The 26,657-nt window shown below is 40.6% G+C and overlaps 2 protein-coding genes and 1 long non-coding RNA gene across 12 annotated transcripts in view; 2 read left to right on the top strand and 1 right to left on the bottom strand.

The window, feature by feature from the left end:
- The window catches only part of LOC118510105 (dual 3',5'-cyclic-AMP and -GMP phosphodiesterase 11), a 79,568-nt gene that overhangs the window by 36,503 nt on the left and 16,408 nt on the right, over positions 1–26,657 (bottom strand). For 3 of the 10 annotated variants that reach the window (XM_036051560.1, XM_036051570.1, XM_036051561.1), the window contains exons 2-3: positions 12,681–12,761; positions 2,307–2,381 (exon numbers count right to left, since the gene is read on the bottom strand). In XM_036051560.1, the coding sequence (XP_035907453.1) occupies positions 2,307–2,381; positions 12,681–12,761 (156 nt within the window). Of the gene's footprint in view, positions 1–2,306; positions 2,382–7,633; positions 7,881–12,680; positions 12,762–16,332; positions 17,320–26,657 lie in introns of those variants that run through there. The other 7 variants (XM_036051567.1, XM_036051562.1, XM_036051569.1 and 4 more) reach the window with 4 other exon arrangements.
- On the top strand, positions 11,156–12,067 carry LOC118510107. The gene is made up of 3 exons (XM_036051573.1): positions 11,156–11,312; positions 11,388–11,585; positions 11,649–12,067. The coding sequence occupies exons 1-3, from the start codon at positions 11,228–11,230 to the stop codon at positions 11,996–11,998; spliced, it is 633 nt and encodes a 210-aa protein (XP_035907466.1). The 5' UTR covers positions 11,156–11,227; the 3' UTR covers positions 11,999–12,067.
- LOC118510108 lies at positions 17,433–18,814 on the top strand. The gene is made up of 2 exons (XR_004905966.1): positions 17,433–17,905; positions 18,012–18,814. It is a non-coding gene; the product is annotated as an uncharacterized LOC118510108 (long non-coding RNA).

Below are 26,657 nucleotides of genomic sequence, written 5' to 3'. Positions count from 1 at the left end.
AGGACCGGCATTATCGATGGCGTACCGTACGCCAACGATTTTCTATTGACCACAGCACGGAGTGCCAATTTGCCGAAAACAAATGGTAAACTTTTTGGGCCGAAGTCTTACGGCTTACGGCGCAGAGCAGCAAACACAGCTTCCGCAGCGAGCAGCAAATGAATCATTCGATAATCATAGTCTCTGGGTCCGCTGGTGCCTAGCTTCCAACAACCGCTAATTAATGGTTAATTATTTTTCATCAAACGTATTTTCTAGCGAAACCAAGGCAGAAAGAAAAAACAAACAACAAGAGCTGGTATAGCCCCTTCACGACTCCCAACGTAAATTTCGCGGTTTTTCCAAAAGCGGTTTCTGTGCGTATTATGCAAGGTCCGCTCACTGCTGGACACGGAGAGCAATGGCGCGTGGGCAAGAATAACACCGTTTTTTTTTTTTTGGGGGGTTGTTTTTCCTTGTACCGAACCGAACTTCAAAAAACCCTCATCAAACGGTATTGTTGCGTTAGTCCGGATGTTGTCAGGACCGATAATTTATCAACGGACCATCTTATCATTTCGACAAACGATACTTTAAAGCAACTATCCCCGTCGACGGGTAGGGCTGCTGATGCTTGCCCCGTAGCAAAGTTAAAATTGAATTTTATCTCCTTTCTTTTTCCTCGCGCAATATTTCTTGAAACTTAAGTGAATACAACTTTATGAAAACGAGAATAAAGGATAGGAACGATTCTTTAAAAAACTCATCACCTCCCCGGATGCATCCGTTGCACAGCAGTTTGGCAATGCAGTTTGGCGATGCACACACACACTTCTTCTCAACCCATTTCCGGCGAATCGGCTTCCGGACCGCAACATACTTCCGGGTGCCCGATAATGCAAACTATCGCTGCCTACGGGCACATGTGCGATATGCAGCAGCAGCAGCCGGTCGTCGAAAATCTGACACACGGAAATAGAATTCATACCGCTGCTCGTCTGGCAGGCTCTCAACTAGCTCCATCTGCAAAACCCCCTTCTTAGACCGGATGTCGTCCAAAAGGGACACACATACACACACACACACAAACACGAACGTAGTGATGTCGCAGTCAAAAGTGCGCCAGTGGAACATATATTCATGTGAACGTTTGTCCTTCCCTTTTGTCAGGTGCCGAACTGTTTCGACACGCTAAAAAGGCATGTGGAGAGCAGTAAAAGAAAGCAGCACAAATTCCATTTGACACAGAGCGCACGAATAATGTGTCAACGCGCACGTGTATCCGGTTGTCGAAAATTCGTCCGAAACAAAGGATCCATTTCCGTGGCAGGATTCCGTGTGAAAGTCAAAGTTAGTTTCGGTGGTCTGGTCTCCCCCTCCCCGGATGGCGTGCGTTATGCAGTTAGAGCAGATTTGTTCGTGGCGCATTGCTTTTCATGCTTGCACGGGAATGGTGGTGGGCTGCACAATTTTTCGAATTGGCACATAATGTTGTGCATTAGTGAAATGACGTATATCATCAAATTATGTATGGTGATTTGAGAAAATTATTTATGAAACTGCAGTAAAAACGAATAATTGAAGAATTCTGAGTCTTTCCTTTAAATGGAGGACCGGTCTATATGGGACTTGATGCAGGTCCTTTCGAGTATATACATTAAAGCATTCAAGAACGCTTTTAACAGCTACCAGTTGCATTAAGTTCGGGAAATCAATTACCACATAATCATGCAAACATCTACAGCAACAAAAATCGTACTACGGGGAATTGATACCTTTGAAACCTAGCTCTGACTAGCAATAGCCGACCTTCTCGGCCGACCAACCGTGTACGGCACGGCCCCAAAATGCCAAGCGAATATTTAACTTTATGCGAGTATGAGCGCTACCCGACAAAAGGGGTAGAAATTCAAACTCCCAAAAAAGCAGCCAGGATATCGGTTTGTTTTAGCTTTCAAGCTGTAGCGCTCTTCTATGGGCAACAATTCAAACAAAATACCGGAGGGGTTTTTGTTGCTCCGGAGCTCGGTTACTGTACTTTTTTGTCGGTCCTGCCAAAGCAAAAGAACCACATACGAAGGGAAAGGAATACAGAAACAAAAAGGTCTAAAGGCAGCAAACACTGCCTGGCAACTTCGTTCGGCAGTTCGGGGCGGTACATTTCGACTAGTCCTCCAGGAAAGGAAGAATTTGACGATCTAGACACAGCTATGTGTACAGCATCATCCGGCCATTTTGGAAGGGGCGGAAAAGGATGCACTCGAAACGGTGTACAGTAGTGGAGCGATCTGGAAGAAGGAGATAACGACCAACCAGGATGGCTTTACCTAGTTTTCGTGCAAGCGTCCAATTGGTACCGAGCAAACGGACAGCGTCATTCGGTCTCCAAAGTTTGTGGATATCTGAAATGGGAAGATATCGGGGATCAAATACCTTCAGCGTCGGTTGCACAGCACATAGTACACTTAAATACACGACATATACATATACACCCAACTGCTGCTCAACAACAGCAAAAGGAAATTGATTTTTTGTTTTGTTTTTCAGGTTGCATTTTTCAAGGTACAATTAAAGGAATGCACGCCCGGAAGGAATGATCGACAGAAAGTGGGGTTTTAAACACAGGTATACGGTGGAAATAATGGTTATATGGACAGTGAGTGTGTGTGTGCGAAATGCGGATAGCGAAAATTGGGTAACAATAATCTTCCTACGGGGTGGAACAATTAGATGAGAGAAGAAAATGGTGATAATGATGATCATATGATTCTTAGTTTATATGACTGTAATGAAGAACATAACATGCATTGCTTGATTTTATATAATTACAGAGCTTTTTTAAAAGAATAATCTATCTGTTTCAACTTTAATAAGTAGAACATAAGGTTAAAACTATAGACCAAAAGGAAGGGCCCACGACACACCCAACATGAAAACAACCAGCATGCTCGCCCCTTCATCACCGAACGAACGAGAACGGTTGCCAAAAGTTGGGGTCAAAAGTGTCCTAGAATTAACATTTAATGCGTTCGAGGTAAATGGCCATCGAGTTTACATAATGGGAAGTACATTAAATGGAGTTTAAAATTCTGGTAGAGGGAGCCAAACTTTCTACACCACTGGAAAACTTTGTTGAGCGTGTAGTAGCGTATATTGATTATGAGTGCTCTGCCATAGTGAGATAATGTATGATTTGGCAATGGTTTATACCAACGAAAGCACTAAATCTCTTTTAGAAAACAATGAAGAAAAATATTTAAAAACGCTCTTCAGTCTCAGATTTAACGTTTAAAGTTCACAGCAATAGACTTTAATATCTGCAACGGCCATTTGCTCCAGCTTTGCAGGTCATACCGGCTTAATGAACTTAGCTGCCCCATGAAGTCCGGGTTCGGACTGGATTCTATATCCGAACCGATTTTTCCCACCTTTCGTGAACATAGGTCACAAGTGAACGACCCGTTAAGATATACATTCTACATCATCCAAATAATAAATTCTTCCTGCTGCCAAGAGGATACGATCGTCAAGAGGATACTCTCGGCTTCCAGGCCAAGCCCATTACCAAGGTTTTAAACACGTGACTCAATTCAATCGATTGTTCAAATACGCTGATAATGATGATGTGAGTGTTTCCCGACGCCTCAGCCATCTTCAAATTATTATTCTAATCCCTTTCGAGTGAAGCTATCGGTACGATGATGCATCATCGAGCTTCGGAGCAATTATAAATTCAAAACGATAACAAAACCATCAGGGACAACAAGCGCCAAGTGGCAGCAAACTGACAACACCGATGTTTCAACATACTGCGTGATACCGAACACGAACGAAAACGAGCATGTCAATTGATGGCATACAATATAATTCCCACCCCACGAGAGTGATACGTATTGACGCAAGTGAGTCAAGACTCATGATCCTGAACGAATCATCGCCCCATGCTGCTGTACGCGGTTAAGGAAGGGAGGCAAGTAGAAAACAAACACAGTTCAAGTCTAATGGATGCACTGAAGGGTGTGCATCACCTTAATGAGAGTGTACTAAGTGACCACCACTATTACAACATGGACACACACACACACACACAGCTGACTTTGCACGTGTAAGGTTCGCCATGTAGATTATTGGGTGACAGATTGATCGGCACATTGACAGAGCTGTCTCAGACATAGTCCGCGCACGGTCAATGAATGAATGAATTGGGAATGGGGATGTAAAAGTATTTCTCTCAAACAACCACAGATAGACCTCTCGTAATCGGGCCGTGTACCGATGGGCCGGCCGGTCAAAACCAATACAGAATGAAACAGCGAAACATCTTTCAGCATTGGATCACATCCAGCTTCCTATTTCTGCAGCACGAGAGCGCGATGTATCATCATTCGCCGTCTCCGGTGAAATGGTGTCCACGGTCACATGGCGCTCAGTACAACGGAATACTAATCAATATCAACGCGTTTCCGTTCCGTTCCAACCCGGGGTTGTCTTGCCCATGCTCGCTCGGGTTCCCCCTCCCCACCTTTCGACTGGTGCCATATTGACCGTTCCTTGAGTGGTGTGTTGCGGGTACGCGAGTTTAGTTTAATTAGAGCTTATTTGTTGCGTTCGGTGTTCGTGACCAGCTGGTGTCGCTTCGATACTAGCAGAAGGTGTGCACAGCGAGCAGGGGCCAGCCCGCCATGGTAACGGACTAAAACTGATGCACCGTAACGTGGTGACGCGCGCGCTGGTGAGCCTATTCTAAGGACTTTTCGGTTCAGCTGCAACGGCTCGAAAGGGTGATGAAGATGGCCGTACTAATCTAACCTTGAACTGCAAGGTTTTCTAAGGTTTAAATTATGCCCACAACATGACGCGGGACAGAACATGACAGTACGTAGAACGTAACAGCTGTTGGGTGGTAAAATTAGGATTTAAATAGCTCTTGATGTGAACTGATCGCCTGGAACTATAGCAACATCTTGTGAGCAAGATCAAAATGGCCAACAAAGAAAGCATTCTAAATTAACAGTTCGAATGTTTAAGATTTCAAAAGCTTCAAGTACCATAAAAATTATAAGAGAGAACTCTGAAACACAAAACGAGTATTGAATCGAAGCCATATGTAGCTTGGTCCTCATGGTGCGTTCCTGCACTCGCCGTTGCAACCTTTCTTCCCAAACAAAATGCAACGATTTGCTAGCATCAGCAGGGCAAGAGTCATATTCTACGGTAAATTAGCTCCCGGACGTTTATGGATACGGTACACAACAAGGCAGCTAAAATTGGTCCCCAACTCAACGTACCGCCGCTCCGTGAGACGATGTGCAGAAACTCAATGATCGCATGTCAGTTGCAACGCTGGCCGGTGGTATTTCGCTTGCACTTCCGCATGAAACGATGTGCAGTGAAGTCTACCCAAAACCGTTGAATCGATCATTTTTCTTTAATATCAAGCTGCAGAGATCCCTGTCCGTTGCCTCGACGAGCAAAAGTTGTAGAGAAAGTACGAGAATGTATATCATTTGTTACATAGTTTTGTTTTCACATCGGACATTTCACATCGGAGAGTACAGCTCTCTTAAGTGATCATCAACGCAACTCGATCGTCTACAACCGTGAGGAAACTATAATTGATTCTAGAGCTCACATAGTCCTCCCCCCATTTAAGAGTTTTTGGTGGGATTGAACAGTACGACAGGAGAAAAACTCGGTGCAGGGGTTTTCAGCTTAGTTCCTATTTCGACGCTTGGTTCCTACGACGATCAGACATGCATTCTCCCTGGATTGTCTAGGTTTCTGACCGCGGCACGTAAAAATATGCTGTTCTTGTCATGTAAATTAAAAAACCATGTTTATACTTTATATTCAAAAATAGTTAATGTTTTATAGCAATGAGATCCAAGACCACTTTAGCCAGTTTTCAAATGTTTTGACGATTAAAACCTGAAATGCTGCTAGGACTCCGCAGGACTTGTAAGCAGAATTAGACACTGTCGTCAGCATTGATTTTTTCTAACAAGATTAAATTGCCAAACGAAATAAATGATTGGGGATGGTTGTTTCACAATGTTTACTCATGATGCTTGCACACCAGATATGAAAAAAGAAATCTAACTACTATAACTCCACAAGGCCCACATAAAGCTAGCGAAGTTTTAGCACAAAAAATCTACAAAAAAATGCAAGTTTGTGATGCACTTAGCGACATTTTAGTTGGCTAAAAATTTAAATGTTCTAAACTCTTGCCCAAAACATCACATGATAAACTTCACAACAATATTCTCGAAACATGGGCGGGAAAACCCTACACGGCCCGGTTTGATCGTTCAATAAAGTGTTTAAGTATCGTTCAATATTTTTATACCGCATCACCGATTATTTTTAGGGGGTGAAAATACCACACCGAACGCTTACAAGCTGCTCTTTTCTGTACTGCACGGAAAGGAAGTACGATAATAATAGGAATTTTAAATTTGAAACCGGTAACACAAAAAAAATGGCATGTCTAGGGCGCATCTCGATGCCGCAGCAAACCGTGTGGGCACGCAAACATAAATACGGAGAGAGTGAACGAAGCACACACACACACAAAAAACAAAAACAATCGCATAAAATTGAGCAAAATTATAAATAAACATCACGGTGCTGCAATAAGATAACAAAGCGAATGGCCGAACGGGAGCACCGGCTCTCGGCAGGACATCAGCCATCCGTACCCCATGCCCCAAACAAAGCCACTTTACACACCCGCCTACGAGCGTGCCGCGGCGAACAAATTGATGGAGGACGCTGATGATGATGATGATGATGATGATTCCGCCGCATTTAAAGACCCTAAGACAGTCAAACACCAAAGCATAAGACTGTCGACGATCTGTTTCTTCTTCTTCTGTCGGTATATTTGTTTGCAAGCGCCTGGGAGGATCACTCAGGATGTATCGATGGGTGGCATACCGATGGGTGGCCATGCCCGCAAACCCCTAGCCAAAGAGCTGATTCCCCACAAACCAATGCGACACGACAACGTGCTGCTGCGTTATGCTTTTCGAAGACGTCAAAGGTAAACAAAACACAAAACCAAATGCCGGCAAAACCGCGCGAGACTCCCACCGGGCTTCTTGTACGCCTGCCTGCTGCAACGGATAAATTTCGCACCCCGACCCTTATTGCACCTAACCCAGAGAGACCGTGGTGGACACTTAAGGGGAGCCCTTTAATGCGCGTGTATATCTTTCATTTCGGTTTCCGCTACTTTCTCTGCTCATTTTTCATCCTTTTTCTGCTTGAAGCCAACCAACAACCACACACACTCTTCGCTCACACACTGCTTCTTGGCTGCACTTGAAGTGCATTGCATGAAAGATACCGCTCGCGACCGTTCGGTGGCGACGATATTGCTATGCACTGTTTTCGCTTGTTTCGCTTTCATCACCCATGGCACCACACTATTGCTGCCGCTTGCTCACACTCCCTTGGTGCCGCTTGGTGCATAACTTAATAAACTATTCCTCCATTTGCGCTTCTTTGCCACTGCCATCGAACAATATTAGTTATCACTTTCGCACAATGCATAACCGGTAGAAGGAAGGGAACAATCCCCTCCTTTGTTGCCGGTGATGTTGGTCAGCTAATCTCACACCCGGGAAATGAAAGAAAAACTTTTGCTCACACTCAAAAAGTCACGCGGATGATTCAGGCACACACACACACCCACACACAACGCACAACAAATTCACATCGACCGCGGATCAAAAATAGAACCACGCGGACCACCGCGAGAACCACCAACTATCGCAGCCGGGGAAATCTTTGCACCCGGCAGACAGCGCTCGTCACGATCCGATGTCACTTTCGCGAATAAAGCGAACGCGTCCGCCGGTTCGAACTCGACGCGAAATGCTGTCGGAACTCTGTCGGAACACTGACTGGCAAGTAGTGTCACGATCAACCGTGAGGCCCATAGTGCAACCCTCCAATCAAGGGAGCGAGAGAGAGAGCAGGAGAGAAAGAAAGAGAGCTTGAGAAATATCCGACACCCCCAAAGCTGGCTGGCTTTCCGGTGGCATCGGGCCACCCCCTCGGTACGTGTCCCCCATCCATCCACTGGTCCGAACACATCGTGTCGTGGTCGTCTCTCGTGTTTCGTTCGTGGCGTTTGAATTTGCTCTCGTTGAGCGTATCCGACTGAGCTGAGCAGCGGGTACCATTGCGTGCGAAATTCAATTTGATCTTGTGCCAGCGAAGACGACAGAGAGAAAAAAAGTAAATAAAACTATCAATATTGCTTAAACACACGAACAATTGGGTTACTAAATGAAATAAATTTTGAATCAATCAAATTAATTGTTGGTTTGTTGTACAATTCAAGCGATACCATTGAGCTCATAAATAAACTCCGTTGTCGATGGGTTGACTTAGAAGGAAAATGTTTTTTTTACTTCGATTGGTTTAAATCCAATTTAAGAAAACAATTTTTTAAATTCGATTGAATCGTTAATTGTTCCATAGTTGCAAAGTAAAAGCAAAGAATTTATTACCAAAAAGCCTTAACGAACACACATCATAAACATCATGATAACTTACAAATGATGAACGTAGAATAGCATAACATTCATGCGATAATTACACTTAATTTATGTAAAAATTAAAAAAAAGGTTTCATTCTAAAAGAATTATTTAAATAATAGTAAATATATGCCTATGAGAGGATTTCGATAAACATCTTATCGTAGTACCAGGCGACTCCATCGATCGAAAGCATATTTGGAATTTAATCTGGATTCAATGTTGCACTGATACGCTGTGTTTTTACCAGTAGTGTTTACCATAAATTAAAGCCCAATAATAGTAATCAGAGTAAAATACTATTTTTTTAGTAATAATTTATCTTTAACCAAATAACCGAACTTGTCCGAGGCAAGCAGGACAAATGATGACGAGTCTTCGCATTCAAAAAAATAAAAAAATAAATAAATAAAATAAAAGTTTTGCTTCAAAAAGTAGTGATCTTAAAACAATATAACTTAAAACATAAAATTGTCCCAAAAAGGTGTACAGAGGCACATTTTTTATACATTTTAGAATTTAAATTTGAGAAGTTTGTTATACGAAAAAACATAGAAAATACCTTATGCTTTAGCACATTATGATAAAATTCAAAGGAAAAGGATGATTGATTAAACATAATATGATGTGAACCGTGACGCGTGTTTATATTCATGCATGTGCAGATTACTCACAGCCATCGTTTTACAATTACGTATGTTTCCACCAAACTCACCTGTAGGAAAGAAAGGAAGAAAGAAGGAAAGATACATTAGAAGAAATCGCTAAGGAATATAAGAAAAGCATTTTAAATAAACTCTGCAACCAAACCCGGTGCAGTTCAATCAACCGTACAGTAAACTTTCGAATCAGCAAAAACCGACGACCCTCTGTGGAAGGCGACCACCACGATCGGCGGTAACGGTAACCCGGTGGAGTGTTATGGTTTCAAATCTCAAACATAAATCGCATACTGCGCATTGCAAGCAGTTGACGAGTTTGTGCCGTCGCACAGAAGCAAACCCCCCGATTTGGAAATCGGACTCCCAATGCCAAGGCCCGAAAACTTCTTCATTCACAGGTCACCGGCGTTACAGTTACAGCGGGCGGTGAATGCGCTATCGTGCGATACTGAAAAAGCCGCCGAAGTTGCATCACACCGAACGCAAAAAGGAAAAGGTCAGTTATTGCTCACACTAGCGATTTTGCCTTATGACACAATGCAAAATTGGTAATTGCGTGGTTTTGGTGTGACTGACTGTGATGTACAAGCTCTTTTGTATGAGAACTGTTGTGAGGAGCTGTTGTAAAAATATTGTCGTAAGCGTCGAATGAAGTCTACTGACTCTCACCCTCTCTCTCTCTCTCTCTCTCTCGCTGACGCCTCTAAAAACTAACTAAACGACCAACTAATAAATGTGGTCGTATAATTTTGTTTTATGAACCATCAGTCTCCTTAACGACTGAGCGACCTCCAGAGCACATTCACCTGCCCCATAATGGGTACTTATTTTAGTAACTAACAATACATTGCGAGTATTAGATTCAATGACCGAGTACGAGACTGTGTAACAAACCTATCAATAACCGTCTTTAATCTTAATTTTAAAACAAATTTACACCAAACTAATTACATGACAATTTCAAAAAGTTGATACTTGATAATTGTGTCTCTAACAATTTGGATTGGTAATTTACGCAGACTGTCAGTTACTCTAATTCCAAGTGCTGACACCGATTGATCTGTTTTTTGACATTTATTTGGAATTTTGGAATGTTACGATTGATGATGCTATGATCGGGTATATGATCCGTCCGGAAGCAAGACTGACCATCCCAGTTTGAATAAAGTCAAAGAAGTCAGTAATGATAGATTGAGACGATTCTTGACGTTTTACAGCGTCAAAGAAGAAGAAGAAGAAGACTACATATATGGCATGTTGTGTCGTCTAGTCGGGGTCAGAAGGCATCCGTGAGTCATATCATACTTATGCTCGTTCACCTCATCTTCCACGACATCGCGTAACATGGGCTTACATCGCGTTGCCGTAAAAGTTAAATTGCCGATGACCCTTTCAGCATCAAGCAATGTAACGACTCGTCGATGATCATTTAAGGATTATAAGTGCCCCAAAAGTAGATTTCAAGTAGCTGATTGCATTGCACTTACGTTTCTAAAGCAATAATATCCATGGCAAATGAGCTACTGGTAGTCAAGTTATTCCATAAACAATTTTAAATTATCCTAATAAAAGTGCGAAGTGAAATATTCTAAAATGACTATGAAATGATCAGCGGATAGTTTTGTAGTATGGCATGCCTAATAACGAACGTTGGATAACGAAAAGTGAGTGCCCGTGAGTGACAGTGACATTTACTAGTTAAACTTGATATTAAATTGTAAAGCTTCTGCTACATACTGTACAATGTCAATTCTTAGAAACCATGGCGATGATCTCGGTAAATGTTTGCTTGTTTCGATCCGTGAAAGTGCTGCTTGACGTTATATACCAAATAAGCGCCTGGCTTCAATTCTAATCTCAACACCAACTTATCACTATCACCTGCTGCACGCTGCTTATTTCTCGAGTAGTTCGCGGAAATTTAGTGTCCCACTGAAGATGGTAAACCCTCTGCAGCTTTCACAATATAATGAAGCTTTCCATGTCCGTAGCATCAGTGGTCTTTGAAGCGCCTAACGTGGCATATCAGATTCACCATGGAATCATGGAAGATTGTACTGTTTCTTGCGTTTGTACAAAGTGTCCTTGGAGGTGATACATTTTTCGAAAACTCTTTCGATGGTAAGTGCAACAAGCAAAAAGGAAGCTCGAAATAATCATTAACTGAGATGTTCTCCCATCGTCCACATCCACCAGCCGTGAGAGGATGCAAACAGTTCGAAAATATGGTGGGTTACAACGAGTCCCATACATACTTTCCGATAGCTGGGCTAAGCAACGTTGGCGTCACGAAAAACTCCCAGTACTTTCGACTCGCGTTCGTTGGTGCAAATGGTGCACACACACGGTTCGGTGAAACATTGTATCCCTACGACAAGAACGTGATCGAGATTGGTGAGTGTGCGATAGTGTGCGAGCAGGGGGGGTAGGATTTTCACTACGCTTTCTTCACTTCAGTGATCGGCGGTCTTGGTAATACGTGGAGCGCAGGAAGACGGCAGTTTCGAGCGGCTTCGAACGAGCATAAGAACACTTTGCTAGGCGATGCACAAACACCAAACATTGTTTCGCGCAACCACCCGACAGTGGTTGTGCTGGAAGTGTTCAAAAATGGAATGGTACAGGTCACTAAGGACGGGCAGAAGGAACCGTTCCTGTCGTTCACGGACAGTGAACTGATTCCGGTAAACTACATGACCTTTACACGCTACGGAAGTGATGTGATCGCGTTCTACGACTGTCCGCTGTTGGAAGTTAACAGACATCATAAGTCGCTACCATCCAATGGTACGGTCGTGGGATCATAAATGGAACAGTGATACGCTTTATCGGTACGAAAATAAAATTGCAAATTGAAGCTTTTGAATTGAACAACATTTTACAGTTTATTTCTTGACAACTTGCAATTTATGCTTCAAAAATGGCAATATTCAATATACTCCTCAGCAAACGATCGCAAACTAAGTCACTTGTCGCCGTACCACTTTCAGGGGGTAATATTATAGCTCTCAAAACTTCGAACTTCAGGAGATTTACATCAAAATTTGTTCTTATAAAACTCAAAAGTAAGTCCTATGTCTTCATTTTTTAAGGCCATTCTTCAGATGTTAGAACCGGATATTGTATCTCATCTGGATACAGGACTGACTATCAAACAACCGGGTCAAATAGGCAACGTAGTCGAGGAATCCAGAAATGGTAGGCTTCTTCTTCTACTTTGGCACAACCTCGAGAGGTCTCGGCCTGCCATTTCTGGCTTTCTGTGACTTGATTTTACCCGTAGCAAAGTAGTCAGCCCTGCGTACAGGGAGGCGGTCGAGATGAGATTTGAACCCCGGCCCTGCCGTGTGAAGACCGGCGCCGTTATTGCCTCTGCCACCGGACCGCCCCAGACCAGACTATGTCAATAATAACAGTTACCAGAGATAGTAGAAAACCCAAGCATTTGATTATATGATTCATAGTTTATAAATAACGCCGCGTACTTACCGGCTTTTCGTCGCGAACGCCACAAGACGGGCGGCACCGTATCACCCGGGGTGGCCAGTGTGACTATCTTGTAGAAAATTCCTGCAAAAAAACACAGAAGAAGTAAAAGAACGCATGAAAAATACATCAAACATACATCGGAAAGGTGTTAAAATCCCGTGTGCGACATAGGAAAAAAACAGCATCCGATTCCCTGCTCGGGAAACCTGGCAGGTTTCCCCCCCTTATATGATTAATAGACGACTAATATGGACGTAGGACTGCCGCATGATACGTCCAATTAGAAACTAGCGGAATTTGTCACGATGAACGACGACCGACTCCGGTAGCCCAATCGTCCAATCATTCATCATTCACGCGTACACGATCTCACGCGCTCAGCCGAGCGCAAACCTGTTCCCTTCGGTGTGCGGTGACAATATAGTGGTGGGTTCACATTCTCGGCCCAGCTTTGATTGATCGGACGAGGCGCCGTACGTCACACTGGAAGTCGATTAATCGCCTAGCGCCATGCCGTCGTAGCTAATTGACAAGTTGGCCGCCCGCCACCTACTTGGTCGGCTGGGGGGGGAGATTCCGAGTCAGATTTTCCGTACCGATCCGGGGGAACGGGTTTTCTTTCCCGCGCGAAAGATTTGTATGCCCGGTGGCGTCGCCGACAATTACTCGGTTTCGCTTTACAACAGTCTCATCCCATATTGGTGCAGTGGAGTTGAGTAGGCCTCTCGGTGCACCCGTTTACGGATGGTAATTTTATCTTACTTTTCAATGGAGGTTGAGACTAAGCTGTTACAGTGGGATATAGATCGTGGAGATTGCGGGCAATTCCAGAACTACATACGAGTGATGTCTAATGCACAGCAAGCTAGTATTCAAATTCAGACAACACACGTGAACACGTGATCGTGGTGTGACCTCGGACGGGATTTAATTGAGCGGCGAGTGCGATTTCTTTTATTTATGAGTTCGCGAAGTGACGAACGAATCGAGATGTTCTGGAGAACGAAGCATAAACAAAAAACTGGTTTGAGATTAACACGTTTTTAGGGAAAGAACTTTAGCATAGTGTCACAACTGTGCGAATTATAGGACACTACACGATCTCCGAACGGTCTAGGTCTCAAATAACTATTTTCACAAACTGTTGCAACCAAACTGATCCCCTAGAGCTTCGACACTATGACTCCAAGGTTTTTCCGTTTTGCTATCAAGAATCGTTGAAGCCACCTCGTTCGCACTTATCAACATGCAAAAAAAAGCAATACAATCGTTGAAAAGGAATTCGTTCATTAGTGAAACATACAACATCCATGTATCATAGGCCTGGCCATGAGTAATCAACCACACACACACACTCACTTTCGTCGAAGGTACATTTGTTTGCTCTTCGAAGGCAGGTAAGTCACTATCGGCGTGGAAGGAATGGAACCAAATCAAGTAGGTCAAGGGATGACATCCACGGTTTAGGAAACACAGCTAAGCGCCTGTTCGATTGGCACGCCTCGCTTTCACCGATCGAATTGAGCGCTGGCGGCAATGCCGTTACGATTGTTAACAACGACCTTCAACAGTTTTATGATCGATTTCTGCGCACCACTGTCGAAATCGCGATAATTTAAAAATGGCTATCATATAAAAATATAGACGTAGTACCTGCAAAACCTTAAGCTCTCCTCAAACTTTCAAGCAGTATGCATAACATTGTTTTAAAATATTCCTCCATCCTTGAAGGACGATCGATCATGGGGGGAACGCAAAACTGGCTCCCGGCAGACAAAGGAAGCTTTGGTACAACCATTCCCCTGTTATATAAGACACGCGCAGCCAACATGGAAGGAACATAATAATTCATAACGCGATATGAATATTAAGAGGACCATTTAAACGTTGTGAAAGCTTCACGAATCAAATATTTCAAAAGGGGTTCTATCAAGGTATTTTTTCCCCGTATGGGTCCGTGATTATAGCAACCGGTCTGCGAAACGGCCCGGGAAAACCCAAAACCGCCCAGGTGTCGGAGGAAGAATATATGATAACTAATAGCTTTTTGAAAAGGTGTTCACTAAACGAACGAGCTTTGGCGAAACCTATCAATTTCTTAGCTATTTTAGAAGATTTAGAAGAAGAGTTAGGTTTTATAATGATATGTGCATATATGTGATTTGAATAGCGAGAGGATGGAATAAGAATGTATGATCTTTAGACACTTTGGGTTACTTACAGGCTATTCTTCATCGTGGCTATTCAAACTAATTGATTTGTTTTAACAAAAAAGTTAAGGTCACTGAATAAAAAAAATCCAAGCAACTTAAGTAAAAACATATTTCACTTCACATAAAATTTGCTCAATTTATTTTTTTAATTAAATTATTTTGGAGTTTTTTTAACGTATTGAATGAATGCGTTAAAATTAAAAAAATATATTAAAATGTTAAAATGTTTAAAAAAATATTAAATATTAAATATTAAATATTAAAATGAATGCGTTAAAATTTTAAGAATAAAAAAAAATTAAACAACAATTCAAATGTTGAGAAAATGCATTGTGATGGAATGATGCACAATTTTAATCTGAGACGACGTAAACAATATATAACAGGAGTCAAAAAAACCCCCCGATCGGATTAATATTAAAATCTAGTTCGCAAGCGGCCTTGCGCGACCACCTAAGTCGTTCGCGGTAACATCGATCAGCGATTACCAGCAAGCCTAGCCTGGGAGGTCTTGGCCGCCAACACCCGTCAAATGATCTCAAGATGCGATTTGAAATTCCTACCATGAACAATGATAATCAACAACAGTGTGCGCCCGCCCTATGTCGGCCGATCGGTCGATCATCGAATGGCGTCCCTCGTCGAAATGACGCCGATGGCGATCCAATTGAAATGACGATGGACCGTCCTTCCAGCGAGGCGGAATCTTCGCACCGGGAGTCCGGCACGATAGGATCGCAACACACGCGTCGTACGCGAATGTTTCTTTTTGCAAAGGCACAATAACCCATCGCGGTCCAAAAAACCGATCGGCAATAAAGCGCGAGACCACCGATTGAATAGCGGCGGAGTGACCTGAATAACAAAACCGAAGCTCGCGTTAACCGCGACACCCGAAAGGCGCGACAACAGGCAATGTGCCGACGAAATGGCTGGCAATATAAGTCGATCGATCGGGTCGGGTCGGTCTACCGCCCGTTCAAAGATTCTATTGCTATTTGCGTCTTCTTCCGCTTCTTCTTCCCGCTGGGGTTCTTTTCGGAGGGGGCCAAATTAGTGCCAATTCGATCGTTCGAATGTGCTGCCCCCGAATTGGGTTTGCCGATGGTATTGCGTCTGCAAAACCCACGTCGTCGGTACACGGTTCAATCGGTGGCGAGCGTTCAATAAACGTGTCCAGATAAAACAATTGATGCTCTCGCCCCAATTGAACGAAATTCAGCCTCGCATTGCTGTGGCCTACGTTAAGAGCGACTGCTTTTCAGCTTCACCGATTAAGAGCGGTAGTGTAGCATCAATAGAATTACATAAGCAGCAAGTGGAAGTTGCTGATCTTCAGGTAAAGGATGGACGGTAAGCAAATTGCAATAGCGGCTAAAATAAATAATTAAACATTAAAAAGCAAGGCACACAAAAAACAAACGGCACGCCAAACTTACATGTTACATGCGCTGCTGCTGTTGCTGGTGGTGTTTTTCGAAAGAAATTAGATAACCGGAAACCCAAACAGACACTCGCAACACAACAAATGAGATTAAAAAGATACACAAAAACGCTTAACGTCGTCACACTTTGCGTCACTGTTCGTAAGAAATGGTCAAAGAAAAGGGGTATGTTAAGAAAAAAGCTATTGTTTCTGCAAGACTATCCCGAAACACTGCGGATCAACTTCGGCGTACTTTAAGCGGCTTGTTTTAGGCACTAAAATGACATTTTCACTTTCTTCATTCGCGTAAGCACCGGGCCAAGAAAGGTGGAGGAATTCAATCGATCGATGTCTTGTTCGACGGTAAGCGCAATCTACAGAGATACTCAATGCCCCTTACGCATGGGAGACTGCGTGCTGACGGAAGGGTTTGGTTTATTATTCTTTTTTTCGCTGCTATTGTGCAAGGAAGGATCGGCACCGAGTGGGGAAATTCTTTTCCTGCGCCAGCAGCACCCAACACGATCGACACGGTTTCAGCACCAGACACGCACGTACGCGCACCTTCCTCCCATAGCCTACTTTGCTACGAAGCATAGAGGAAGATTATTTGTTTATAGCTCGACACATCTCGCACGGTCCTCTCCCTGCTGCACGGTGTATATTCTTAGCTGGTTTCCACACTTTTCACCGCAGCGCATTACGCACGCATGTTCCAATCGAATGCCACCTTTTTGTTCATTCCATTTCCATCGCGATCGGTCACTAAAAACACAACCACTTCCGGACTGTCATTTTCGAGCTGTGTTGTGCAGTGTTGTGTAAAAGCTTTATCTTAACACTTGCGACACTCGATACGAACCAAAACACACCTAATGAACGGCACTAGCTGACGAGAATTGATCGCACGCACGTCGATCGTGCGTTGTTCGTGAAGAAAAGATCCCTTCCAAGAGCGTGCACAACTGCGTGAGCCACCCCACAGCACACACAAAAAAAGGGAAAAGCAAAAACAATATCAACCAGCGAGAGCCTAGAACCACCACTAGCAAACGATCAACAAACACACAACGGTATGTACAGGCGAACTGTCAAAGTGGATCCAACGCGGCCAAGGTGTATATATTTAGAAGGTGAATTTTTGTCGATTTGGCAGGTAGACATTTTGGATTTTGGCCGGTCGAGAAACTTCAAAGTTTGTTTACTTAATCATATGGTTTGGGACTACCAAAATAAACAAACATAAAGCATCGTTTTTCGGTTCAGTAAACCAAGTTTCTACATTTATCATCGTCGTTGCACATAGCACTGAAGATAAACAGTTCCTTTACCAGCTCTAAAAAGAAATTTGCGTGACGTTGTTTTCTTCATACAGCTACCAAAGGCCTATCGGACGTATCGAATTACGGCATACCACTCGATAAAATTACACTGGTAGATTAAGTGAAGCTGTTCGATTCTCGTGCTAAGTACCATAAATTACAAGGAATAGGATAGAATTGTGCCGCATCCACCTCGAAACCCTTATCTTTCGTACCCGTCAGGCGTATAATGCTTCACTGGATAGCATTAGCAATTATGCGTAGGTAAGTATTTTATGCATTCGTTGTCCAGTAGATTGTATGGATGCTTCCTCTATTCTTCATTCATCTGTGGTTTCAACGAACGACTAATTCGATTCTCTGCCATCAGATTGTTCGGAAAGTTTCACTATGATTTGAAAGCACCAGCACCACCAGTGCGTGGACCGTAAAGTATCAGTATCATGATGTGCTGCCTCCACTGGATCCAGGTAAGGACTCCATCGATCATCGGTGTAAGAACGTTTATATTGAATGATACTGTAAACTGTTTACGGGGCATTCAATATTTAAGGCAAGAGGGAAAATTTGTAATTTTTATTCGTGAACAACACAACCCAACGTGTGCAGGTGCCAACCGTTTACAATAAGTCTATTTTAAAGCTGTATTTGCTGTTCATTATTTTTATTTAACGATTCAATGAAACGGAACAACTTTACTCAGCGTTTAAACGCTTTCTTTCAAAACGACGAATATATATGAATACACATTTCATTCAGTGTTATATGGACAGCGATAAACGAACAACGTCGACGTTGTAGCCAGGACGGTAAAATTTGCCATTAACAGAATCATCACATACTTAAGACATTTTTTGAAGGTGATTGAAAAGAAAGAACTTTCACTTCGATGTCCAGGGAGTCAAAGTGCTCAGCAAAAATAAGTAAGGATATTGTTAATGTATCTAGTGATTAAAACTACTTCTACAAAACCATCGTTATTTCATTTGCGGACTAAACATAGCTTAGAAGTTACGAATGAACTAGTTGATTGAGATATGTAGAGACCGGCTCTTATTGCTCTCTGCTTTAGTATATAGGAAAACTTGTTTGTAAACTTATGTTAATATTTATAATTTGGCTTCATTAAAGTTGATCACATTGTGTTCATTACTCTTGTTACTGCACATTGTATCTTACTACTAGTTTCTACTACTTGCCCACTCTTTCGAACAAGTTTATCCGAAATGGACACGTAGCCGAAAGAAAGAAACTCAGTAAACCGCTGCAATCTTCGAACCGTGGCGGCTTCCGAGTTCGACTCCGCCTGATACAGTTAACGAGTTCGCTATACTCTTCTACGCCTTGTGCCAACCGAGTCGCGGACGAACCTTGAAGGTGGGGCATGAGTCCGGCATCTGCTTCATGTTCATTAACCATCCTTTCGGCTTTCGGTCTCAGGATATCTACACCATCAAACAGCTCAGCAAATTAGTTTATCGATGTTTTAATACGTTATGTGTCCCGTGCTTTCCCCTGTAACCAGTAATAAAATAATTTAATCAACCGTTTTGAATAGAATGACAAAAAATTAAGAGATCGATTATTAAAACATTTTTCATTTCAAAGAACGAAATAAAAAGCAACAAAACTGTGTTTTATTATCACATTACTAATGCTTTTCCTCATGTTAACATGAGTGGTTTTTTAAGTTTGATAAAATGAAAGTGAAAAAAATATATGGAGTACGATTCAACATTTAACGAAATTGTGAGATCACTCGATTGTACAAGTTGTTAGCTTTCTTGGGCTTTTAAAAATCAGAAAACAACAAATATTCTTTGGGTTTGACCAGTAGTGAGGGAAGATATATTATTGCAAATTGTAAGTCGTCTGTATCATAAAAAGCATCAATGTCGTTACTGGAAAAATAGTAGCACATAACTACAAATCCTTGTTTTGTGAATCCTACGATAACATGGAAAAATGTTATGTTCCGACGTGTACAATATTACATAGTACTTCGAAACTGGCTTTATATGGTCGATGTTGGTTGCATAATAAAAAAAAATCTAAAATGGATTTACTTTCTATTTATAAATTGTATTAAGACCGATATAACACCATTATTCAAACGTACAAAAAATAGATTACGCCACAAGAAAGAACGAAAAACTGAAAAGCTGCTCAGCTATTATCTACAAGCACTAGTACCTTGAAGAATTAGAAACATTTTCAAAACGGGTGGATATTTGGTTTAGTATTTCTTTTTAAACATATAGATCATTATAAATCATTCCCAAGAAATGAAAATCAAAAATTGCCTCGATTGAAATGTACGTGTCAGTGGTGAACATGTAAGTAATGCAGAAAAAGCTATGCAAATATTTAAGAAATTAATTCTTATGCACATATCATAACTGTGAGCGCTTTGCGAATGAAGGAAAAACAAACATGGCTTTGATTACATGTCGACAAACTAGGGGAGCCCAGTAAAGATTGGCTACTCATTGTTTTAGCTGTACTACGCATTATTGAATTACAGTATAACCATGATATCTTGGAGATATTTTTTTCTCACAGCCATTGCAAAATAAGGGGTGTTTCTGACCAATCATCTGAATCTGCATTCAACGAGTTTGTTTGACTCTCAGAGTTCATCAGCTATTATTTTTTCTTCTACAGACATCAGACACTCTCAGTCAGATGTAAGACAGATGTTTGAGTATAACCATGTTCCACTGGAGGTGTCAATCCAAGCGACTGTATTAATACCTTGAGTAGCAGTAGCCACACGCAGAAAAAAAAACAAGAAAAAGATGGATGGAAATTCTTTTAAGGTTACATTGTAAATATTTTAGTTTCAAATTCCCTACATCAGTAAGGATCTCGTACGATCAACTGCAGGTCATACATATTGTCAACCTCAAACCCTTGTCGGACATTTACCGGTAGGAGGTTTATTTGAGTCCTTAAATGGATTTTTAAAAAAGGGATTGAGAATGAAACAGATTTTATCTATATCCCGATGAAACCTTACTTAAAAAAAGTGGAATTGTGGCTCCTGCTTAACACATTCAGAACTAACCACCTGAATCATCCTTCGATTCTTATATAATTCTTTGCAAAACCTCGTGTAATTGCAGGAATGAGATATTTTAACTTGAGAAAAACGAGCTTAAAAACTGCAAAAAATACCAAAGAATTATTAAATACTAATCTAAAAAAAAATAAAAAAAATTCATTTTTCCGGAATTCTCACATTTAAAGAGGTAATTTATAATTATGTGCCATACGACACGAACGATTTAAAGATTATTGACATCACAAGTTTGTTTGATACCAGGTAATCTTATTATATTTTCGTCACTTTATGTGATGATCAGCATTTGGAATTTGCTATTGAAACCATGTAGACCAAGTTGCTTTATAACAAAATATAAAATGAAGTAGTCCTAAATAAAATAAGTCTTGGGGAAAACACCGGGCCTCGGTTTCAAATAGCCCAAAAAACTTGGTATGAAATGAAAACGAATCATCCCAAATATAACCGAAATTTTCGGCACCTGTTAGCTGATTACAGCACAATCCAATTAAAAATCAATTAATATCATCGAAAATTGAAATTCTGAACATGTGAAACACTAATTTCTGACAATAATAATAAAATAAGGCATGTCAATATATCTTCAAGCTTACTGTAATTACATTTCCATTTAACACCTAAAGATAATCTATCTTTCAATAATGTCGATTAAAATCACATATTAGGAATGACTAAGATTGAATGAGTCTTTCAAGACATCTATATTAAAATTTAGTAAAACAACTGGAAAACCGTTTTGGACATTCCAAATTTTGCTTCCCAAATACATCGTAAGGCACCTCGATCGGCGCAGAGAGGAATTCGCAAAATAAATTTTCCCCCTCACCTGTTCCCACCCCCCATACACCCATCCACCGAGAAGTAGTACCAAACCCAGGGTATAAGGGGAGTTCGCTGGAAAATCATCCGTTCGGGTCGGTTTCACGTGTCCGGTCCCCGATGTTGACCCTCCGGCCGTGTGCCAAGTTTTTCCTGAAAATTCGGAAAACTGTGGGAGATTTTCGCGGACCGGTTTTTTCGTCTCCAAACAGCGAATTCTCAACCGATCCGGACAAATAACGCATCGATCGATGCGGACCAACGGGACCGATAGTTTGGTGTACCGTTTGGCCGGATCACACCCACCATCCGGCAACCAGGGCCGGAAAACTGTTTTTCCGTGTTTTTCCGGGTTTAGAGCGGAGCTACGCGTTCGCGATGTTCGGCAATCTTGCGCATCTCATCGAGATACATCTAGATCCGGTCAAAGATCGGATCATTCCGACCAGCAAGGGGCGCACCATCCAAAAAACCGTTTTTGGCATTCCGAATCCCCCCCCCCCCCACCCCCCCAAATTCACCGTGTGACACCTCATTCGTATTTAGATAGATGGTCATATTGTATTTATGTACATCCTGGAGTTTCTATGCACCCCGGAGTTTCCGTGCGTAGCCCTGTGCCCGGGCCTCTTAAGTTTCTTCCATCTACAACTTTCATTCATCTTCCACCCTTCATCCTTCCTTGACCATGGATGCATCTTGGACCTCCGATCCATTCCACCCCTTTTATATGCACCCCCGTAACCGCTTGCTCATTCTGTAATCCGTGCGTAGCCTTGTAACCGCTTGCGCATCCGTGCGTACCCCTGTAACCGTGCCTCTTAAGCTAGTCGTTTAGTAAATAAAAGTGAAAAACGTAATCCTCGTAACGTAACGTAATAAAAGTGAAATTAAGATAAAAAATCCGTTATAACTTACATTTGTGACCCTGATTTTTATTATGAAAAATAAGCAAACAATTGTAAATTGCTTAAAACAATTATAAATGTGACTATTCTTAATTCATTTTTTTTTGCTCAGAATTAATTTGCTTATAATTGCACTAACGGTGTTAGACAATCCCATACCCAAAATGTTCTGAAAATCCGTCTTTAATCAAAAGATGATGATGATTCCCTCCTCTTACCCCGATATTTAAAAAAATGTACTTGTGGAGAGTGTTCAAAAGAAACAAGTAAAATTACGATTTCATATCGTAGTTTTCAGATACTTTAGCTATTGAATGTATGAGCTTAATCAAATCACATTTCAACTTAATGGAAATTTAATTTTAGGTATTCATTTGATCACTACACTATTGACATTACGTTTTGCCATCGTGAATGCGAACATTTGTGTTTGCTTGATTTGAGCATTGCTACTTAGCTTTTTTGAAAAAATATACGATTTCTCGATTTTCAGTGGCCATCCAGATTACCTAGCGGCCTGCAAAGTAATCAAAAGCCTATTGCCATATGTAAGTAAAGGTTAGCCAAAAATTTTATACAAATCGGTACAAAACTAAATAATCCGGAATACACCACACCTACCTGGACAATAGTCACAACACATCAACCGCACCGAACCAGCACCAGCAGCGACGAAGAACTTAGCAACCGAATTGCTAAGTTGCATTCCTATCATCCATTCCTTCCATCCCACACTCTATTCCCTTAACCTACCCTTCCACGTACAATTGTAAATTAAATATAATTCAAACATATACATTTCTTTAACTCTCGCAATAATTGTTCGCCTCCCGCATGTAAAGAAAAGAGGCGAATATTGTATCACAGACCAAAAGTTTCTATAAATAATTAAAAAAATATCACAAAATATTTGTAGATTATAAGCTAATTAACAAATATGAAATATAACAACAAAATTGCATCAACATAAAAAAAAACATTTGCTCCCAGCGTAAAATTATCAAACTTACTCAAATTAACTAATAGTTTTCTTAAGTTTCTTGGCGTATTTTCTTTGGCATGGGTTATTTCGCTTGAGGTATGTTCTTTGAGCTTCAATTCGTTTCATATTTAAATATCTCATTCTCACTAATATTCTTTGCTTTGCAAAGGTTCTAATAATATCGTTTGGATATTCAGGAAAATTAATTTGTAAATGGCGAGCGAGGGTTTCCACGATCCGGGTGGTTTGTTTAAGTTTTCCATCTTTGTGGAAATTAAGAAAAATTTGTTCCATTTTGTGGCCTGCTTCAAGGAATCCATTAGATGGTTTGTATAAACCGCCAGCAGATACATGATCAACAAATGATTGTGGTTGTGAATAATTATGATCTTCTCTGCTGTTGCAAGTATAATCTCCTAACTGTAATTGGGGATATTTATCTCTAAATTTACGTGCGATGTATCCAATTATATATTCCAATCCATCTTGTTCCTGTTCATTCAAATTATGAATTGGAAGTTCATTATCTGTAACTACTTCTACTACATCAGGTACTATATCAGCTTCTTCAAAAATGGAAGCTGATATAAATTTCTCCTGATGAGTTACATGTTCATACTCAACACAATCTGTTGATGTTATGTATACATCCGAGGCAATATGATTTTTGCTGTCTGATGTACTTGTAATAGAATTAATAATGCTGGGCGATTTGCCAAGAATCATTAAACGAATTCTGTACATGCAATTCAAACGGGATGGGTGATCATACGTACCTCCTTTTTGTCGCAACTGAGAGAAAAAATTTTCCAGTAGATCTTGATTAAGCTGAAATAAAATAAACATGATATGATTAGTTCTAATAAACGAAAAGTAAATATTTTTAATGTGTTTTACCTTATGCGTAGATAAGTAAATAATGTTGTGCTTTTCCTTCATGTCTGCAAACAGCATTTTCACGGATGTTATCTGCATCAAAATACTTTTCTGAAAAACTTGTATATTGTTTTTTCCTACCACTAGCATGTTCGAAATGAAAGTATACATATTATCTAAAGCTTCAATTTGCTCTTCACTTCCCATGAATGATCTTTTATAATGTAGTTTTGCATTCGGGCTATATGAGCTAGAAATGCTAAACCACAAGTCTACCATTTCTATAATATTTGCCAATTCTTTTTCATTTGGCAAATATCGCCGCAATGAAATGGCTGTAGTACGAGATAGTAGCTCTGCTGCTCTACGCACATTTTGTCGTTCTTGACTTGACAAAATCAAGTGCCCCTTAGTAAGCTTGAATAAAGGAGTCATTTCAGCTCCTAATCTACCTTCTACTAGATCAAGTAATGGTTTTGCAGAAATGACTTGATCTTTATAATTAAATCCATGATCAACGAGCCAATTTCTCAATAATTTTAGTAAATGTGGTGCGTCTGGAAATACATATACATTTTTCTTAGTTATGGGATGCTCAAAATACGGTTTTTTATAATCTTGTGCACCTAGCTCTTTCCAACAACTTATATTAGTCGAACAATTGTCGCTTACGATCCCAGCAACGTTTATACCCTTTTCAAATAGTTTCTTTATAATAATAATAATGATTTCTTTGGTCATTTTTTTGTCAAAACCAATATAAATCGGCTGCTTCCAATTCTTAAACAAACCTCTAGCCATAACTACTTGTAGGTAATTATGAGGACCAACAACTTCATCAGTTGAAGGATCATATTCCATTGTATGTTGCACCTTCATCTCATCGAAACTTAATATGCATTCCGCATCTCTACTGTTCAATGTACTAATAAAGTTACCGATAAATATTAAAACATCCTCCAAAATGCCTTCGCTTAAATTAATAGTCCTTGCATATTTTTGTAAGGTCGAAATTGATGGTAGGGGGTATTTCATATCCCGTACCATATAGTCATATGCCCTTTTCCCAAAATATCGGAGCGTAAGAGCACTGCTAATTTCTTTCTTCGTCCATCTGACGCGTTTCTTTTCTTCCGTAATCAAAGCAATCTGATTTGATGATAGTGTGCCTTGTAAAAGGTTTTTCATTTTGTCAATCAGATCGTTCGGATGGATGCAAGAATTCTTCAAAAAGTTAAGTTCCTTTTCTAAATTTAAAACTTTTTGTTTTAGTTTAAAATTTTCAGAAGTAACGTAGTTTAAGGTTGCTTTTAATCGCAAATTAGCTTCTCTAAGTTTCTGTATTTCCTGAGAATTGTTTGTGTTCGTGGATTGCGTTGTGCTTACGGATGCATCATTGCTTGCCGTAACAGGAATAGATGTTAAGGGAGGAAAGTTTTCCAAATCTTCCTCCTGTTGATTACTCATTGCAGTATGCAATGCAGTTTTAATTGTTGGAATAGCTGAAACAAATATAATGAATTAGTCACACAAAGATTAAGATGCAATTCAAAACAACTCACCATTAGGAAGAAGAAGTCTTCGAGACACTTTAGCACCAACCAAATTATTAATTGGCATTAGATAATCATTTTCTAGGAAATGTGTTGAACATATCACGTCATTTATTGAAGGTTCCCAATTTTCCTCCCGGTTACAAAATTGAACCCAAGATTTACGAAGGGGTTCAGATTTTGGGAAAATGTGGAAGGAAATCTCCACCGAATGTTTTTTTGCATCGCATCGTTTATTGCGACACAGTGAAACAGCACAGGGAGCAGGCATGTTTAAAAGTTTTAGAAAAGTTCTTATGAAATTCGTTATGGTAATGAAAGAAACAAAATTTAACTAATGCTACTTGAAAACAAACAACAAAATATCAAACTAATACCTATACTAACGTAACTATCTTACCATAGAGCTAACTAACTAACCTAACTAAACACTATTTTATAAGAAAATTATCGTAAATGAAACTTAACTAACGATTTCAAAGAACTGTAGATGTGGATCTTAATTTAGAATCTACACATCTATCCAAGTTATAGTCAAAATCACTTAATACAAACTATAATTTTTATTAAATGATTATAAAAAATAACTATAACAAAAAATTAACCTTCAAAAAACACACTTCCTTATGATATCACTTCAAAGCCACCAAAAACACGCAATCCACAACCGAGCAAACCGAAAGTACAAGAAGCTATGAGGGTAAATATTTGTAAACAATACCTCCACCAATACCTTCTACCATTCCACAACCATTTCTTCTCCACCTCACCACGGAACAAAAACGTCAAGTCG

This window comes from Anopheles stephensi, chromosome 3 (assembly GCF_013141755.1).
Source record: "Anopheles stephensi strain Indian chromosome 3, UCI_ANSTEP_V1.0, whole genome shotgun sequence".
Classification (NCBI taxonomy): domain Eukaryota; kingdom Metazoa; phylum Arthropoda; class Insecta; order Diptera; family Culicidae; genus Anopheles; species Anopheles stephensi.
This window is presented reverse-complemented; position numbering and strand designations above follow the sequence as displayed.

Excerpts from the sequence above, each read along its gene's own strand:
- LOC118510107 (XM_036051573.1), top strand. The coding sequence starts at position 11,228 with ATGGAATCATGGAAGATTGTACTGTTTCTTGCGTTTGTACAAAGTGTC. Across the intron at positions 11,313-11,387 it reads TTTCGAAAACTCTTTCGATG|CCGTGAGAGGATGCAAACAG; the intron begins GTAAGTGCAACA and ends CACATCCACCAG. Across the intron at positions 11,586-11,648 it reads CAAGAACGTGATCGAGATTG|TGATCGGCGGTCTTGGTAAT; the intron begins GTGAGTGTGCGA and ends TCTTCACTTCAG.